This window comes from Orycteropus afer, unplaced genomic scaffold (assembly GCF_000298275.1).
Source record: "Orycteropus afer afer isolate SDZICR_OR568_19922 unplaced genomic scaffold, OryAfe1.0 scaffold00309, whole genome shotgun sequence".
Classification (NCBI taxonomy): Eukaryota; Metazoa; Chordata; class Mammalia; order Tubulidentata; family Orycteropodidae; genus Orycteropus; species Orycteropus afer.
Genome location: NW_006921896.1, coordinates 2,680,663 through 2,699,878, shown reverse-complemented (window position 1 = coordinate 2,699,878; position 19,216 = coordinate 2,680,663). Strand labels below are relative to the sequence as shown.

The 19,216-nt window shown below is 37.9% G+C and overlaps 1 protein-coding gene across 1 annotated transcript in view; it reads right to left on the bottom strand.

Annotated features, from left to right (window-relative positions):
* Positions 1 to 13,812, bottom strand: part of PPM1K (protein phosphatase, Mg2+/Mn2+ dependent 1K) — a 16,574-nt gene extending 2,762 nt beyond the window's left edge. The window contains exons 1-5 of the mRNA XM_007951697.2: positions 13,373 to 13,812; positions 10,997 to 11,097; positions 2,945 to 3,110; positions 2,655 to 2,799; positions 774 to 908 (exon numbers count right to left, since the gene is read on the bottom strand). Of these exons, the coding sequence (XP_007949888.1) occupies positions 774 to 908; positions 2,655 to 2,799; positions 2,945 to 3,110; positions 10,997 to 11,097; positions 13,373 to 13,812 (987 nt within the window). The remainder of the gene's footprint in view (positions 1 to 773; positions 909 to 2,654; positions 2,800 to 2,944; positions 3,111 to 10,996; positions 11,098 to 13,372) is intronic.
* Between the last annotated feature and the right edge of the window lie 5,404 nt (positions 13,813 to 19,216).

The window sequence follows — 19,216 nt, the reverse complement described above, 5'->3', positions numbered from 1 at the left end:
AGACCTGAAGGGCAGGTAGGGGCCATAGTCTCAGTGGTTCCACCAGGCTCTATCAGACCAGCAAACCTGATTCCCACCTTTTTTTTTTTTTTTTTAAGAAACTATCGTAAGGTAATAGATATGTACAAAGAAATAGAATGTTGTTACACTACAGTGTGCCCTATAATATGGAAAAATGAACATAAATGAACTTTTCTGAGTAAGGGAAATTTAAATAAATTATGGTACATAAATATGATGGAATACCAAGCAGTCATTGCCAAATATCCTTGCTCTTGTGAATTAGAACACATATCCACAGAAGGTATTTGAAATTCACTAAGAAATGCTCATCCATGGAATCAGCCCATTCCCTTAATTTCATGGGCACCCTGTGTAGCACTAATTAATGTATACAGCATAATAATCAAGTGAAGTATTATATTGACACATTGGAAGGGATATATTAGTGTTTATTCTTATTATTACTTGTCATTGCTGTCATTACCATTTCAAGAGGTATGTAAAGTCATAAAATAAATACAGCACATTTCTTTGCTATATCAATCTTAACTATTTGAGGGAATTTCAATAATTCTTAAATGGAAATTAAATTGGAATCAAATGTAAACTTCATTGTAATACTGAAGTTAAAACACAAGATTTCAAAGAAATTTCAAGCTCATGGTGGTTGCTCCAGGCTGCACTGGGCCTACATGCCTGGGCTGCACGTTCCTCTCCTCTCCCCTTGGGACTTGTTTCGTGGCAAAGCAGGAGAAGCTCTGGGGTGTTACCTGTTCGGTCACCGCATGGGCTGCTTCGTTTGGGTCATGGCACTGATTGACAAAGTCACAAATCTCTTGACTATTCACCATGAAGTTAATGCCATCTGTAGTGAGGACCAGGAAGCTGTCATCAGCATGGTGAAGCTGCAATCAGAATCAAATGCATATGAATTATAAAGTAGACAGTGCCTTAGAATCATCTTTAGAATTCAAAGATTTTATCTGTTTTCCTGAATGGCTATCTACATAAAAGCTTGTATAAAAATCTAGCCAGCATGGCTACTCACTGAGAACAATTCATCTAACTCTGCTAGGCAAACGCAAGTGGAAAGGAAAGCCTGTATTTAGGGCAACAGTAGTAACATTTATAATTAGCCACTGAGGACAAACGCAGTTTTTCTCAGTAACACCACAACAGAAGAAGCCAGATGGCTGAGGCTGGGCGGAAGCTCAGTGCAGGAGCACTGTCTCTGGAGCCAGGAGTCCTGGGTTTGAAGCCTCAGCTGGAGAGCATTGGTGAGTTGACATCTCCAGGCCTTAGATTTGTTTTCTGTGTAAGATGGGGATAGAACTACCTCTTTTGAACTGAGCTTGGTACATTTAAAAAAAAAACAGTTGCTGTCAAGTTGATTTCAATGCAACGTGACCCCATGTGCTACGTAGAACTGCTCTGTAGAGTTGTTGTTGTTGTTGTTTTTTGGCTGAATTTCTACTATGGTGCTGCTGGGTGGGTTTGAACTGACAACCATTAGGTTAGCAGTCCAGTGCAAACCATTTGTGCTGCCCAGAGCTCTGGTGGCATAGTGCCTAAGGCATTTGACTGCTAACCAGAAGGCTGGAGGTTCAAACCCACTAGCCATCCCTGGAAGGAAGGTTGGGCAATCTACTTCCGTAGTGATGTTGTTGTTATGTGCCATCGAGTTGGACCCGACTCATAGCGACCCCTCCTTGAGTTTCTGAGGCAGTATGACTACGGAAGTAGATTGCTCCATCTTCCTTCCGTGGAGTGGCTGGTGGGTTTGAACCGCCAGCCTTCTGGTTAGCAGTCAAGTGCCTTAAGCACTAAGCTATACTGCCTCGGAATCCAAGGACAGGTCACTATGAATCAGACCCGACTCCACGGCAGTGAGTTTGTTTGTTTGTTTGAGGGTTAGAAACCTTATAGCAAGCCCTATATCATTATTTGTTAAAGAAAATAAATATAAGTGAGATACTATAAGACAATATTCCTTATTCAATTAACAAATGTTAATGGCATAAACACTTACCAAATTGAAAGCTTACACTATACTGTGCCCAAGACCATAGTAGTCCTGGGGATTTCAGTTAAGTGTCAGCTCATAACATTGGGTGGCAATGGGAGTCGTTTAAGGAAATAGGGCCACTCAGTAGTAGAATACAAAAGATGCAGCAGAAACGGGGGATATATTCAGCATCGTGGACAAGATACAAGTCAGGGGCAGTTTCTAAGAAGTAACACTGGATGAGGTGCAGGTAGAAAAAGGAAGTAGAGGTGTTTTATCAAGATAATTCTATAGCAGGGGTGAAACAAAAACCAAAGAGTACATCACACATTTGCTGTTATTGTTAGTTGCCATCTAACCCACTGCTATTGAGTCTATTCTGTGGTGGCCTTATGTATAACAGAACAAAACGTTGCCCAAGCCTGTGCTAGCTTCATGAATACTGGTGTGTTTGAGTCCATTGTTGCTGCTATCATGTCCATCATCATACATTAGGCCAGGAAAATAGTATCTTATTTTAACTATCCTTCCACAAATTATTCCCTCTTAAAAATCATTTTCATGTCAAGTGCTTCCAAGAAGGCCTCTAGATAGAGACAATCCTGCATTCATTTTTTGGATCAAGTGTATGCAGGTCCTTTCTTACCATAATCCTCTTTGTTTCAGGTTCTGCTATCACACCATTGGTTTTAAGATCCAAATCTCCAATACTCCTTGTCATTGCAAGTCTGCCATTCACATGAGGCTGTCCCAAACTATTCCAGGCTACAAAGCCACCACATTTCTTGATCCTGGTCCAGAAAAAGTTTAAAAAGTACGATGTGATATGTATAAAACATGCTACTGTTAAGCACTGGACTACTTTAAAAATGCAAAATTCCATTTCTATCTTGAAATGTATACCATCCCCATAAAATTGATCAGTAGAAATAGTACCTTTCTTTTTCATCTTTCCTTTCTGGAGTATGGTCAATGGTCAGCTTCATGGGTTTTCCTTTCCTACACAAAATAGCCCGGCTGTCCCCAGCACTGGCTACAACCAGTTCAATACCATCTCGTAATAAGGCTACTGTCGCAGTAGTCCCAGAGGTCAAAAGGGTTGCTACAAATATTATGAAAAAAAGTACATGTCAGTGACAGTCAAAATTTTAATTACAAATACATAATTTTAATTACAAAATAAAACACAGGCTTGATAAACTAATGCTGAAATCCATCATTCTAATTTAACTAAAATGCAAATAACTATGGAAGGAAGAGCATGCAGAGACAGAAACATTTAATTCAGTAACAAGGCTCCATGCAAACAGAAAAAATTGCTAACCTACTTTGGTAAACAATGCATCACTGTTTCCAAGTGGCATCTATTTATACAAAGTGGAGCTGACTTGAATTTATAATTACAGTGACAGCTTTGAATGCCCATAGGGTGTCAGGGCTAAAAGTATTAAAACTTAATTATATTGACTAACATGGCAGGATGATTTAGCTCTACTGAGCTCATTCAGCCAAGCAAACTTTTCTTTAACCTATGGACGTAGGAAACTTTCCATTTCTCACTCTCATTCTGTTAAAGTATTACGAGTTAGAAGGCTAACTTAGGTATGTCAAGGCCATCTCATTTGCACTTCAAATGCTATATATTCAAATTTTTCCCTTACAACAGCTGTTTTAATTTTACAAATGCTCACAAAATAAGAAAGAAAAAAAATGGTCAGATTCTTTTCTGTTTATCTTTGTTCTCCCTAAACATGAAACAAAGTTACAGCCATCATTTTGTTAGGAGAAAATGTTGAGGGTCATGAATGAGTTATTCTAGTTTCCCATAAACGTGGTGTAGTTTAGTTAAAGGTCCAGAAGAATCTGATATAGTCTGTATCAAAATGCAGTACAGTGCTGCTGAGTTCTACTGCTGTGGTCCTGCATGGACCAGAGCATTCCAAGAATATCAATGTTCTCTACTAACAAAATTAAATATCACTGGGCTTGAGGTTGCCAGTACTTCACCTACGAAAGTCAAATTGTATTTTGCATTTTCCTTTGATTTATTCTGAGTGTCTGTCCTAAATTCTTTGCCACTGCTTAAAAATTGTGAAGTGCATTGAGCCTTGCCAAAAGTGAGCAAACTGTGAAAATATGGGCTATAAGTAAATTAGAAAACTTGAAAAGAGAATTTATTTAAAGCAGGTATTGTCTCTAGCAACATGGTTAAGTTTTTAAAGCATCTAAATAAAATATTCAGGTGGTCATCTGAAGGACTTCAAAATATTTTTAGGAATAACAAAATGCTACCATTTGATTGAGGCTCAATCTTTCCAATTTTTTTTTCAAAAGATAATTTTTAGAACTTCATCAAACCAAACCAAAAAACATCAGTAATTTTAGAGAGAATATATAGATATGTAAAACTTTTTTTTTCTAATCAATATATTAAAATACCTGCTTTAATCAAAAAAGTAAAATGGAAAAACATGAGTAAACCCTACTTAATCTTTTATATTCCTGCCAAATTTACTTCAGTGAGGAAAAATATTTACAGTTGTACTATCTTCCCAGTTATCTCTTGATTTTGGAACTGTTGTGCCAAAGTAATGATATCTTTGCAATGCTAAAATATCTTATATATTTGTCATAAATGTTTTAATGTAAGTATCAGTGATATTTATATTACAACAGTTTATTTTTATATAACTTAAATTATCAATTAAAAGAGTTAACTTGAATTTTCCAAAACAACTATACAACAGAACTCCTACAGCTATCACAACTGTGATATTTTCAGGTGACTTAAAAGGCCAGGCAAGAGAATGGAGGCATTTATGCAGATGATATCTGTCCAGGGAGTTTCAGTATTCTTGCCCTTGGTGTTAGCAACAGCTTTAAAAAAAATAAAGCTACACCAAGAGTTAAAATTTCATAAATGAAATTTCAAGTTTAGCTGTTTAAGGCTTATAATTCATGGCCTGCCACCTAGAAAGTTAAAAGAGCTTGAGTTTTTACTAACTCAACTTCACAGTTCCAAAATCCCAGGATTTATGGGTAAGTTTTCAAAACTAACTATTGATTCTAGCTTGCTAAGCATCTAAGAACATAAATATTGAATCAGTATTTATTTCCATTTAACATTTAACATGGAAGTAAAAATTCTCTTTTTTTCCTAACAACAAAACTATAAAACTAAAACATCTTTCAATAAGTTCTTAACACTCACTGGACAATTTCTACTGCAAGTCATCTCAACTAATGGGGCAAAGTGGATGTGGGGACCTTCCAGTAGTCCAGGCTAGGAACCGCTGGACTCCTTCACCTGGGACAAAATTAAGCAGATCTCTCTTTCCACTGAAGCCCAGCATATAGTGTCCACGGGCTCCATATCTAGAGCTGCTGACCAGGCACAGTTCTCTGCCACAAATAACACGCACAGAGGCAAATAGGAAATTCACCCAGGAATTGTGCTCAAACATTACAAACCTGCAACACAGAGGAGGACAGAGAAAGAGCTGCAAAGTCAGGGGAACAGTTTTTATTCTTGTGGAAATTTCACTATCAAATTACATCATATTGCTGGAGATGCCAAATCAATGATTCCAAACTGAATTTGTTCAGTTGATGGTATTTTGTAGTTGATCCTTTTTTTTCCCTTTCTTTCATCACAAAGTAACAATTATTTCTTAGTTTTATAGCTTAAGAAAAAAACATATTCACATGCATCCACTCAAAAACACATATGTGAGGACATTGACACATCTGTACACATGTATACTCACACCCACATAAGCACACACACATTCACTTAACGTGAACTTTATTGAGTTGCAAAAAAAGTACTGTGAATTTGTTTGGTAGCAATTTCAGAATTGTCCCAGTAACAAGAAAGACAATTCACTGAATAATTAATATCTGACAAACAGTATATATTTATAGAGGATATGAACGACAGTATACCACCAAATTACTGGAATTTATTTATACATCAAAAGGAATCAAAGCATCTCTTATACCAGATACAAGGAGGAACACATTTATTAATGGTGCTTAGAGCAGGAATTTTGTATCTAGAGGCATTTTTCAAATAAAACGATTTATTTAGATTGTTTAAATAAAAGCTAGTAAGGCTCTTGAGCATTAAAGTTATGTTTATCATTTTATATAATTAATCAAATGGGTTATTTCTGCAGCTTTCTCTTTCCTCAGTGTTGCAGGTAAACATATCAAAAGAAAAATTAACAAGATTTTGAATGGTAACATAGAGTAAATGCTGTACTTTTCAAAGTATAACCCCCCCGGAAATATTCCACTTTAAATAAGAATATGGAAAAGCCAATATAGTTTCAGTATTTGTTAAAAATAGGTATTCTAGACATTGATGGCTTATGAACACCAAAATCAAGGTAAGGAGCTGAAGCAGTAACAGCACACTAAGATTATCTCTTCAAATGTAGTCCCTATTTTTTTTCTTCTTTTTGGCTGCCCTCAGCCTAAAAAGGTATTCAAAAATGTTGCATGTATAACACTGGTTATTTTGTAGTTTAATTCTCCCATAAAGAAATCACACATTATGAAGATGAAGATTATGGAAGGTTTCCAATGAGATTCACAACACTGCCATCCACGTTTCCCACTCTGAGGGTCAGAGCAAGTCCTTTCTTTCAGGTCATTTTGCCTCTGGTTACTTTCAAAGCTTAAGTAATCTAGGAACACTTTGAAGAGTGTATAGGATATATAGGAGCTCTGGTAGCATAGTGGCTAAGACACTTGCCTGCTAACCAGACGGCTGGCAGTTCAAACCCACCAGCCACTCCTCGGAAGGAAGGTTGGGCAATCCTACTTCCGTAGTGATACTGCCTCGGAAACCCAAGGAGGGGTCACTATGAGTCGGGGCCGACTCGACGGCACATAACAACAACAACAACATAGGATATATAGGATTATGATCTAAACTTTCTACCACCTGGTTTAATTTAAATGATTTTCTTCATTCTTAGGTAAACAATGGACTAATTAACGGGCTATCATTTCAATTTATTAGCTAGCTTTCTTAATTGTAAAAATACATATTATGACTATAAATCAAAAGCAAAAATATTCAAAGATGGTAATGACATTAACTATCTGTAAATAAAGACAAATTCAAAATGCATTAACAACTACAAAAATAAAAATAGCTGGCAATTTCTCAAGGGCAAGAAGGTGGCCTTATTCTTGCTGTTTGTTGTTACTAAGTGGCATTCTGATAGTGTTTAAATTATCCCCAGGTTAAATGTTGCTAGCTGCCCTCCAGTCCTTTCTGACTCGGGTGACCCATGTGTGCAAAATAGAACTGTTTCATAGTTTTCAACCTTTGGAAGCCGATCAGCAAGCCTGTCTTCTGAGGCACCTTTGAGTGGGTTTGAAATGCCAACCTTTTGGCTAGTAGTTAGAGCACTTAACCATTTGCACTACCAAGGTACCTAAATTGAAATAGTGAGTATGTTAAGTGCTAATGAGATCATTTGAAATGCTTTAAGCAGATGTGAGGGCTGGAACTGAAGTCTTGAATAAAAATTTCTTATTTTCACTTTCTTATTTCTCTTACAAGAACTAATATGGTATGACTGAGGAACACTCCTCCCATTTATACCTGAAATTTCACCATTTAGTGATTAATTAATATGGTTTAGCCAATCTCTTTTCATGGTTGTGCTACTTAAGTTCAAATCCATCCAGAAGTGCTAACTCATTAAAACTCATCTGTTATATATAAACAATTGTGTTAAATCAGCTATGAGATTAATAAAGGAATAAATTACAAGAACTGTAGTGAGAAGAGTAGACAGTGCAGATCAGTTCAGTCCAAACAATTATTGATTATTGAGTATCTTTCTGATTCCATGCAGCATACTGAACACTGGAGATTCAAAAATAAGTAACGCATAGTGGTTCCTAGCCTCAAATTGCTTACAGGATGGGTTCAATAGGAGGGAAAATGGGGCAAATACTAGAACAGAAAATGTGGAAGATGGTGGGAAACGGCAAACCGCACTTACTTTACAATTTTGTTTACCTAGTTATATGACCGGAGCTCTGGTGGCATAGTGCCTAAGGCATGTGACTACTAACCAGAAGGCTGGAGGTTCAAATCCACTACCACTCCTTGGAAGGAAGGTTCAGCAATCTACTTCCATAGAGATACTGCCTCAGAAACCCAAAGACTTGATGGCAGTGAGTTTTTTTTTTTTTGCTTAGTTATAAAGATACTGAAAAGAATATTATCCATATTTATAATACTGATACTGCTTCAGTTCTTACTAAAAATTAGGGGGGGAAGAGACCATTTATAATTTGGATAATAACATGAAAAATGAAATGGCATACATTTTTATTTTATTCACAAATTGAAAGTTAAATGATATACAGAACTTGATCTTTAGTGGCTTTAATATATTTGATAAAACAGGCCCTTAATATCCAAAGGCAATTTTTGCCATCTTTGCAAGTTTCAGCCAGTTAGTAAGAATCCAGTTTAAAATTTTTCTCAAAACAATAACTAAAAAACCCCCAAAAACAGAATAATTAACCTATAAGATTATTTACACAAAAAGATTTAACAATAACAATGTCATACTAGACCTTTTGACTTTTAGGAGCACACTAAGCATCATCCTGTCTTGCTTCATCATGCTCGTGAACTATGGCCATTAAGTGAAAAATATTTTAAAATATCTTATGAAAGTTCTAGGATTACTGCTTCAAAACATATGACAGAGAAATTAAATAAATAAAATTTAGTTCCATTATTAGAAATGAATTAAAATTCTATGATTAATTTCTTTGCACAATTGTCTGACTGTTTATGTGAGAAAGGCATCTTTAGAAAGTTTCCTTTAACGTAGGAAAGTTAAATAAACTTTCTCCCTAAGCTCCAAATTATCTTTAATGGTAATTTATTATTTAATAAATGAAGTTCATCCTCTCATATTTTACACTGATCCCGCCACTGGTTGTTTTAATTAAGCATCTGGGTCAATTAAGTCCTTTCAAAAAGGCTAACTGCACCCATGAAGGGTTAATGTTCTTGGTTTTGGGCCACATGCTCTTAATAAATTTGAATATTATTTTCTGAAAATGGGAGCCTTATTGGCGTAGTGCCTAAGGCATTTGACTACTAACCAGAAGGCTGGCGGTTCAAACCCACCAACCACTAATTAGAAGGAAGGTTGGACAATCTGTCGCTATGGGTTGGAACCGACTTGACAGCAATGAGTTTGGTTTTTTTTGTTTGTTTGTTTTTGAAAACCTCACTGAATAAACTGTAAATGGAAGTGAGTTTGGTTTGGGTTTTGTTTACACACACACACACACACACACACAAACTTCACTGCCGTCAAGTTCATTCTGACTCATAGCGACCCCTCAATCGGTATCTCTACTGAAGTAGATTGTCCAGTCTTCCTTCCCTGGAGTGGCTGGTGGGTTTGAACCGCCAGCCTTCTGGTTAGCAGTCAAATGCCTTAGGCACTACATCACCAGAGCTCCTTAGCTGTTTTACAAAGCAGCTGTATACACACCACCGGTACTATGACCCATTACATGGTGTAAGATAAGCTGAATTCACAGCAACCTGGTTATGAATTAAACAAAGAGCATACCAAAATTTGGAGAGTTATAAAAATAAAACTATAAAGATATGTTTTAATTTCCTCTTCTCCTTTATGTGTTTTGCCCATTAGGAACAAGAGCTAAATCTTATGCATAAAATTGACCTTCTCTCAACCATTACCTTTTTTAAGGCAAGGGGCCAGTTGAGAGGGAAAAAAAATCCAAAGTAATGAGGAAGAAATAATGGGCCTGAATAATCTATTAACTAGAAAGTAAATCTCTAAACAAAGGGGCGTTAGCTGTAATGCTATTCTGAGAAGTGAAGAACAGGAAAAACCAAGATGGCAAATCCCGCCATCCCACAGTCGACTTCTCCGACTTCTCTGGTCTGCTTAATTAAATACGCCAGTAGGAGAGGCTACATAAGGTACAATGAATCCAGCTCTAACTGCCACTGAGCTTCAGTTCCTTATCTGGGAAAGGGGAGAGTTTCCATCCCTACCTACTCCAACAGGAAATTGTGAAAATCACATTTTTTGTGGTGGCCTTTGACCTCCTTTAAAGAAACTGAGGACCCAAACACAGATTAATATTTCTGCATAATTCCTTTTCAAATCAGTTACAAGGTCTACATGCATACACTCACTGCAGAAATTTTCAAAATTAACTTTAGAAGCAAAAGATTTGGGGACCAGCTAACCAGAAAACATTAGCCATATTTTCCTGAAATGGTTTTGATAAATTTAGTAAAAGCCAGAAATATTTTACTTTTAAAATTTAAGGGCATATGGTACACTGATTATAAAATTCAGCTGGCATGCCCTTGTGTCTAATTAAAAAAACAAAAGCACACTAATTAAAAGAAATCTGTAAGATCAAGTTGTTTTTAAGGAGGCAAATTATCTGTCTGATTGCAAATCAGTGCTAATAGCCATTGTCCTTTTCTATTTAGGATGTATTAGCATTTTTCTTCTTCTCTGTGCAATTCCTGACCTAGCTAGAGTAACAAGCCTATAGCTTATTTCAGGAATTTCTCATCAGGTTTATTTTCTAGTAAAAATAAACCCTCTTACAGTATGGCCATCTTGTCCGCTAAAAGGAGCAATCACGCAGATTAAAATTTTCTTTAAATCCTTTTAAGGTTAAAATCCACTATCAAAGTAAATTATTTTAATGAAAAACAGTTTTAGAGCTTATCTTTTAGAAAAATCCTCTATTTGATTTAAATGTGAGGTTCAGACATTAAATTCCAAAAAGCATTTAAAATGATTCTTTACATGAAATAATTGGCTACAGAAATTCCTTTACAATTAACCACATACTATAATTCCCACCCTCAAAGCATTTAAGTTGTTTCCTCTTTACCCGGCCACTCCCAAGGACCTTAAGAAATGTGATTGTTTTACATACCATCAGCAGACAGGTGGGCGTGCTTTGAAAAAGCTTTATCTATTTCTAGAAAAGCCATAGTCAACACAGTTTCCAAGTTCTTCTCTTTAGGAAGCAAATCCCTTTGTGGGGAGAGAAAAAGAGCCCCGATCATTTTATAAAGGGTTTTTCAGTCTTCTCATAGTCACTGTTACCTAGAGAACGCAGTCTATCCAAACAATCCACAACCTTGGCTTTCCTTTAGCATGCTTAAGATTCACTGATTAAAGACTTTATTGAGCACCTACTGGAGTCTGTGATAAGCCTTTTGTTGTTGTTAGCATCTTTAGTCAAATCATGATGACCCCTGCACAATAGAACTACATGCTGCCTGGTCCTGCACCATTCCCCCAGTCAGGTGCGGACAGGATTATGATCCACAGGGTTTCCATTGGCTGATTTCTGGAAGTAGATCTCTATGCCCTTCTTCCTCTTAGTTCAGCAGCTCTGCTGAAGCCCATTCTGCACCATAGCAATGTGCAAGCCTCCACTGACAGACAAGCAGTGGCTTCAAATGAGATACGTTTATTGAGAATCAAGTAAGTATCTCTGACATAGAAGGAGAGAATTTTACCACTAAGCCACCAATACCCTAGTAATAAGCCTTTCCCCTTGCCATCATGTTGAATTCTGACTCACAGCTACCCTATAGGACAGAGTAGAATCGGCCCATAGATTTTCCTAGGCTGTAATCTTTACCACCTTTGAATTGTGGTGTTGGCGAAGATTCCTGGAAATACCATGGACTTCCAGAAGAATGAACAAATATGTCCTGGAAGAAGTACAGCCGGAATGCTCCTTAGAATCAAGAATGGCCAGACTTCATCTCACCTACTTTGGTCATGTTGTCAGAAGGGACAAGTCCTGGAGAAGGATGTCATGCTTGGTTAAGCAGAGGGTCAGCAAAAAAAGGGAAGACCCTGAACAAGGTGGATTGACACAGTGGCTGCAATGATGGGCTCAAGCACAGCAAGGACTCTGAGGATGGCGTAGGACTGGGCAGTGTTTCATTCCGTTGTACACAGGGTCGCTATGAGTCAAAGCTGACTAGACAACACCTAACAACAACAATCTTTATGGAAGCAGCCTGCCACATCTTTCTCCTGTGGAGTGACTGGTGGGTTTGAACCCCTGGTCTTTAAGTTAACAAGAAAGTGCTTGACCTTTGTGCCACCAGAGCAACTGCGATAAGCTGTTAAGGGCACAAAAAATAAAGTTCAAATCACTGTTCTTAAATAATTAATACTCAGCAGGATATCCCTGGGAGGTCAAGAGTTTCTTAATATTAAATTAAACCATTGAGTTCTTATGTGGAATGAGGCAGCAAGACATAAATCAACTGACCAAAAATATAAAGTAACCCTAGGGGTGCAAAGGTTAAATGCTATGCTGCTAACCAAAAGGTCAGTGGTTGGAACATACCAGCTGCTCAACAGGGGAAGAGACCTGTTGATCTGCTCTCATGAAGATTTCAACCTAGGAAATCCTGCGGGGCAATTGAACTCTGTCCTACAGGGTCGCTATAAATTGGAATTAACTTGACAGCACACAACAACATAAGTAACTACACACAGGAAGACAAGAAATGGTCACCTGGTCTAACTCTATCACATGTTTTTTCTTGAATTCTAGCAGTAGTGTGATGTTTAAAAAAAAAAAAAAAAAAAATCCACTGCTATCAAATCACTTCCAACTCATAGTGACCCTATGGGACAGAATTCAATTGCTACATACGGTTTCCAAGGCTGTACATCTTTATGGAAGTAGACTGCCTCATCTATCCCCTGTGGAGCGGCTGGTGGGTTTGAGTTGCCGCCCTTTTGGTCAGCAGCCCAATGCTTTAACCACTGTGCTACCAGAGCTCCTTGTCTCAGAAAATGTCTCCATAATAATTGGAGTACATAAATTATTTAAAGTACTCCAAAATACCTGCATTGAATGTGTTTCTCCCACACTAGGGCAAGTCTTCAATAAGTCAATTATTCAAAGCTATTAATACCACTGAAAGAATAATTACCACTTAGCGAAACACTGTGTGTCATGCACTGGTAAGAATAAATGCTTCTCATACATTATCTCACGTACTTTATGTTAATTTGCATTAAAATAATCACAAATCAAGTACTGTAAATTCTGGCTCATACTTTCATCAGTAGAGTTGTTAAAAGGCACATTTCTGAAATGGTCCTCGGAAGTTAAAGCAACTTCTCTTTTACCATTAATAATAAACTGGAAAATGGCATCCTTGTCTATGAGTAGCAGCAGGAAACCACTCAACTACGTTTGGAAGTCTCAAAGTCGAAAGTTTGCGACATAAGCATAAAGCAAACTGCAAAGAGTAGAAGTCATTGTACGTACATAATGCATTTCTCCATGTGGGTGTGACAGAAATCAGCGGCTGCAGGTCCACCATGCCCATCGTACACTGCAAAGTACAGGACCTCCTCTGTTAACTGAGCGAAGTCAAAACGGTCTTCATTCTCTTTCCGTTTGCCAATCTGTGAGGCACAGCCCACGTTTTGCAAGCTGACTTTGGGAATTGGCTTGCCATACTTAATGCTGGGTGGCAGCAAAATTGGCTCATCAATGCGGTTATCCCAGATCCCAAAATTGTCCCAGGTGGTGGGACGCCCACTACTGTCTGGGTCAAATCGAGAACACTTGGGCTCTGAGGTGGAGCTGTGGCACATAGGCATCACCCGCCAGTAGTCCTGCAGCAGTCGAGAGCTTAGCAGCACTCTCCTTCTCACCTGGTTACCACCACTTCTAACCAACATAATTAAGGCAGCTGTTGACATAACTCAGCTCCAACGGACTTAGTAATGAGGGGAAAGCCCCGTAGAACAATAAGAATGTCTTCAAAAAAGTTGCTGCAACTGAGTTAAAGAGAGAGACAGAGAGAGAAAGAGATGGACACTCTGTCAGTAATTTTGAGTATAACTGATAATATCACTGTTGTTACTTGCAATTAAGTTGATTTCAACTCATGGCGACCTCATGTGTACAGGGTAGAGCTGTGCTACACAGACAAGGTTATCAAGGCTGTGACCTTTTAGAGAAAGATTACTAGGTCTGTCTTTCTGAGGTGCCTCAAACCCTTCTGAGGATGGGTTTGAACCACTAACCTTTCACCTTGTAGTAAGCACTTAACCGTTTTCACCACCCAGGGAAACTACCAAAAATGAAGGCTATAAAACATTTGACATATATGTTTAGTCACAGTGGCTTTTCAGCAGATTGCTTTTAAAAAGAGCAGATAATACATGAATCAATTTACCTACCCCATTTACCGTGTTTGAATTCTATAAAAATTTGACAGTGTTACATATCCTATAGAACAGTGCTTCTCAAATTGTAACATGGAATCTTGTTAAAATGCAGATTCCAATTCAGTGCATCTGAGGTACAGCCTGAGAGTCTCCATTTCTAATAAGCTTCCATGTGATGCTAAACCTGCTGGTCTGCAGGTTACACTTTGAATAGCAGAAATACAGAATACAGGTGTAAATAAATACTCTTCCCCTCATTAACGCCATCGCTCTAAAGAAAAGGTAAGGGTAAATATCAGTCATGACAACAAACTCTTTTATGAGAGACAGAAATAAAAGAACGATAAATAACTGGTTAATAGATTATTTATGATAGTTCTAAACAGAAAGAATGGCCAAGTTTCAGCAAAGAGAGAATCTAGGATCTAAGCTTTTTGGTTGGTTGGTTGGTTGGTTTTTTTTTTTTTTTTTTTTGTTGTTGTTGTTAAGGCCTCTCAATTAACCTTTTTGAGCTCTGGTAGCATAGTGGCTAGGAGCTCTGGTAGCATAGTGGCTAAGACACTTGCCTGCTACCCAGACGGCTGGCGGTTCAAACCCACCAGCCACTCCTCGGAAGGAAGATGGGGCAATCTACTTCCATAGTGATACTGCCTTGGAAACCCAAGGAGGGGTAGCTAGGAGTTGGGTCCGACTTGACCGCACACAACAACAACAACAATTAACCCTTTACATACTAAATTACCATAGTTAAAGAAATGTGGTTCATGCACAATCATCATAAGCACAAAGATAAGCAGTTCTGTTTCTCTTTGTGGTAGACATCCATGGGCTTTTGGGAGGTGTGATCTCAGGAAATGTATGGTATTCCTGTATGACAAGCAGCCCTGATTGTAAGCAACTGATCTATGCATTTATACTAAAAGCTGCAGCTCCCCTCCTCCAACCCAGCAGCCCACTTGCACCTCCTCCACCATTGCTGACAGTTGTAGCCAAGCCTACATTTCTTTGAAATCATCACTTGCAAGACTTAAGTGAGAGAGGTGATCCTTCCATTCCTCTGCAGGTGCAGGTGTGTTGGACAGTCTTCCACACAAATAAGGTTCTAAGCAGAAATTCGTTTCTATACTACTTTGTTTGGTTACATTAAGAATTAAAAACCAACCTGAGAAAATGGAATAATGTTAAGATTTGAAAATGATAGTAGAGGATGTGTAGTCTTGAATCTGATTGAATCATTGTGATCCATAGGTGAAAACCCTATGGCTGATACAAGTGTCACATTATTTTCAATTTTATGTTTGAATTGGGGCACCCTGATGGCGCAGTGTTAAGCGTTCAGCTGCTAACCAAAAGGTTGGTGGTTTGAACCCACCAGCAACTCCAAAGGAGAAAATATATGGCATTCTGCTCCCATAAAGACACCTTATGGAGCAGTTCTTCCCTGGCCGGCTGAATGGAAGAAATCCATATTTATGCCAATTCTAAAGAGAGGCGACCCACTGGTATGTGGAAATTATTGAACACTATCTTAATATCACAGGCTAGTAAAATTATGCTGAAGCTAATTCAAAATGCAGCAGTACATCAGCAGAGAACTGCCAGAAATTCAAGCCAGATTCAGAAGAGGACATGGAATGAGGAATATGAGTGCTGATGTCAGAAGGATCTTGGCTGAAAGCAAAGAATACCAGAAAGATGTTTACTTGTGCTTTATTGACTGTGCAAAGGCATTCAGTTGTGTAGATCATAACAAATTATGGATAATGTTGCAAAGAATAGGAATTCCAGAATACTTAATTGTGCTCATGTGGAATCTGTACCTAGATCCAAAGGCAGTCATCCGAAAAGAACAAGGAGATATTGTGTGGTTTAAAATCAGGAAGGGTATGTGTCAAGGTCGTATTCTTTCACTATACTTAATCTTCATGTTGAGCAAATAATCTGAGAAGATGGACTATGTGAACAAGGCACGAGGATTGGAGGAAGACTCATTAAAAACTTGCAATATGCAGATGACTCAATCTACTTGCGGAAAGTGAAGAACACTTAAAGCACTTACTGATGAAGATCAAAGACTACAGCTTTCAGTAGGGATTACACCTCAACATAAAGATAAGAAAATCCTCACAACTGGACCAATAAGCAACATCATGATAAAAGGAGAAAAGACTGAAGTTGTCAAGGATTTCATTTTACTTGGATCCACAATCAATGCCCATGGAAGCAGCAGTGAAGAAATCAAACTATTGCATAGGACAAATCTGCTGCAAAAGATCTCTTTAAAGTAAAGCAAAGATGTCACTTTGAAGACTAAGTTGTGCCTGACCCAAGCCATGGTATTTTCAACTGCCTCATATGCATGCAAAAGCTAGACAAGGAACAAGGAAGGCAGAAGAGGAACCAATGCCTTCGATGTATGGTGTAGGTGAAGAATATTATATATACCATGGATTGCCAGAAGAATGAACATATTTCTCTTGGAAGAAATACAGCCAGACTGCTGCTTAGTAGTGAGGATGGTGAGACTTTGTCACCATATACTTTGTCACCAATACTTTGGACATGTTATCAGGAGGGACCAGTCCTAGAGAAGGACATCATGCTTGGCAAAGTAGGTCAGTGAGAAAGAGGAAGACTCTCAGCGAGATGGACTGACTAAGTGCCTGCGACTGTAGGCTCAATCATAGAACAATTGAGAGGATGGCACAGGACAGGGTAGTGCTTTGTTCTTTTGCACACAGAGTAGCTATGAGGTGGAACCACCCGGACAGCATCTAACAACAACAGTAACAACAAGGGAAGGGAAACACCATCTCTGGTTACAGTTTTAAGCGAAACACCCAGCTAAGAATCAAAAAGAAGTAGATTAGGTGTTTGTTCATTTATTTCTGACTGAAAGTTATATTTTATTCAACAACAATAACAATACAGGTATCCCCTGCTTTTCAAAATTTTGCTTTACACCACTTTGCTTTCATGAAGGACTTATATTAGTATCTGTTTTCACTAACTGAAAGAAAGCCAGAGGATTTTTGCTTTTAAGAGAAAAGGCAAAGTAAAACTAGCATTCAGCATCTGCAGCAGTGAGCAGAACAATTAAAGAGGAAGCATGCGTCCTAAGCAACCCTGAGCAGGGAAGGCAGCTTCACCATTTCCAAGGAACTATACTCATCATGTCAGCATCAAGCCACCACAGCTTTGAAGTGTGTCTGTGAACACTGGATATTAGTTAGTGTTATTATAGGTTTTATGTGTTATTTGGTATGATTTGGTAGGTCAGTTTTTGGATCTGGGAACGCTCAAAAATTTTCTTCAGATCCAAAAATAGTGTTCCTATGAAAATGTTCGTAAGTCAAAATGGCATAAAAGTGAAGAAAATATTAGCAGGGATAGCTGTATAGGTAATTACCTGTGATGAATTTTCATACTATAATACAATTTAACAAGTAATAGAAGTAAGTACTAATTATTGATGGAGGTAATTCACAAAGTAACTTTATACCATGTTGTTGTTATGTGCTGTAAAGTCAGACCCGACTCATAGCGACCCCTCCTTGGGTTTCTGAGGCAGTAGCACTACGGAAGTAGATTGCCCCATCTTCCTCCTGAGGAGTGGCTGGTGGGTTTGAACCGCCAGCCTTCTGGTTAGCAGTCAAGTGCCTTAGCCACTATGCTACCAGAGCTCCCAAGTTTATTAGAAAACACATTCATATTTGAAGAGTGTAGCAGAGATAGCAAAGTACCATTCTTTTTTCCTGTGTCTGAAAGCATGCACCTACTTCAAACAAGGGTTCTAGAAATAGGAACAAAAAATATTAAGTAATTTTTTCTTCATCTTTCTACAATACTCTTGCTAGATATCCCTCTAGGACACTCTAGGATACTCCCTTTTCTCCCCCTTTCTACCCTCCAAAAAAGAAACAAAACAAAACAAAACAGTAGAACTCCATTTTCAGTAGGCCACAAATATCCACTGGAAATACTATTTAAGGATGAGATAAAGTCCAAGTTGAACACTTTCTTTAAGCCTGTGTATGCCAAAATCAATCATTAATCTGGCCTCCTTCTGCATTACTTATCTGTATAATCATCTCAGAAATTAAACAGAATAGTCATAGGAAAACATCTACTTTAAGACATATTATTGGCAGAGATGAAACGTGAACCAGAGCCAATTATACAGTCAGTTTGTCAGTACTATAAAACTAGGTCAGCATCACTTATGCCAGCTGGAGACTTTAAGTGGTTCAATCTCCTTTTCCACACAAAATATTACTAACTCATTCTAATCTCACCCACCCCTATATTCCCAAAGAAACTATTCAAACACAAACTGTCTTCCCAAGTTAAATAACAACTACTTTGCATCAAACCTGCACAGCAAGAAAAATTTCTCTGAGGTTCAAACAGAATCAGCCATCATGAGTCCTACCTGTAGTCACAGCTTCCCAACTGCCTATAGAGAGGACTAGTGGGCAAGTGGAAAAGAGTCTATGATATGAAAAACAACAACCTTTGTTGGGGGGGGGCAAGCAATCAATGTTCCTTATAAAGAAACAAATGGAAAGCAAACAAACACCTAAGAATTGTTTTATTACTGTTAGTTGAGCAATTATAAAGTGGATAAATATATCATTCTGCAAACTGAGAAACACAGTTATTCAGGAATCTTTTTGAGTAAGCAAGGGAGACTATGTCAATCTCTCAATCAGAAATTAAGGTTAACTTATTTTCACAAATCATTTTAACATTTATAAGCAATCTTTGAAAGTCAAAATCATTCAAAAGAGTCAAAAAGCTGACATATTTCTGTTTGAAAGCCATTTGAAAACACAAACTATATCAGAGTTAATGAACAAAGAGTACAAGAACACATCGTGCTATGTATCATATTCTACTAGTAAAAATAAAACTTAAAGACTGTGCTAAACAC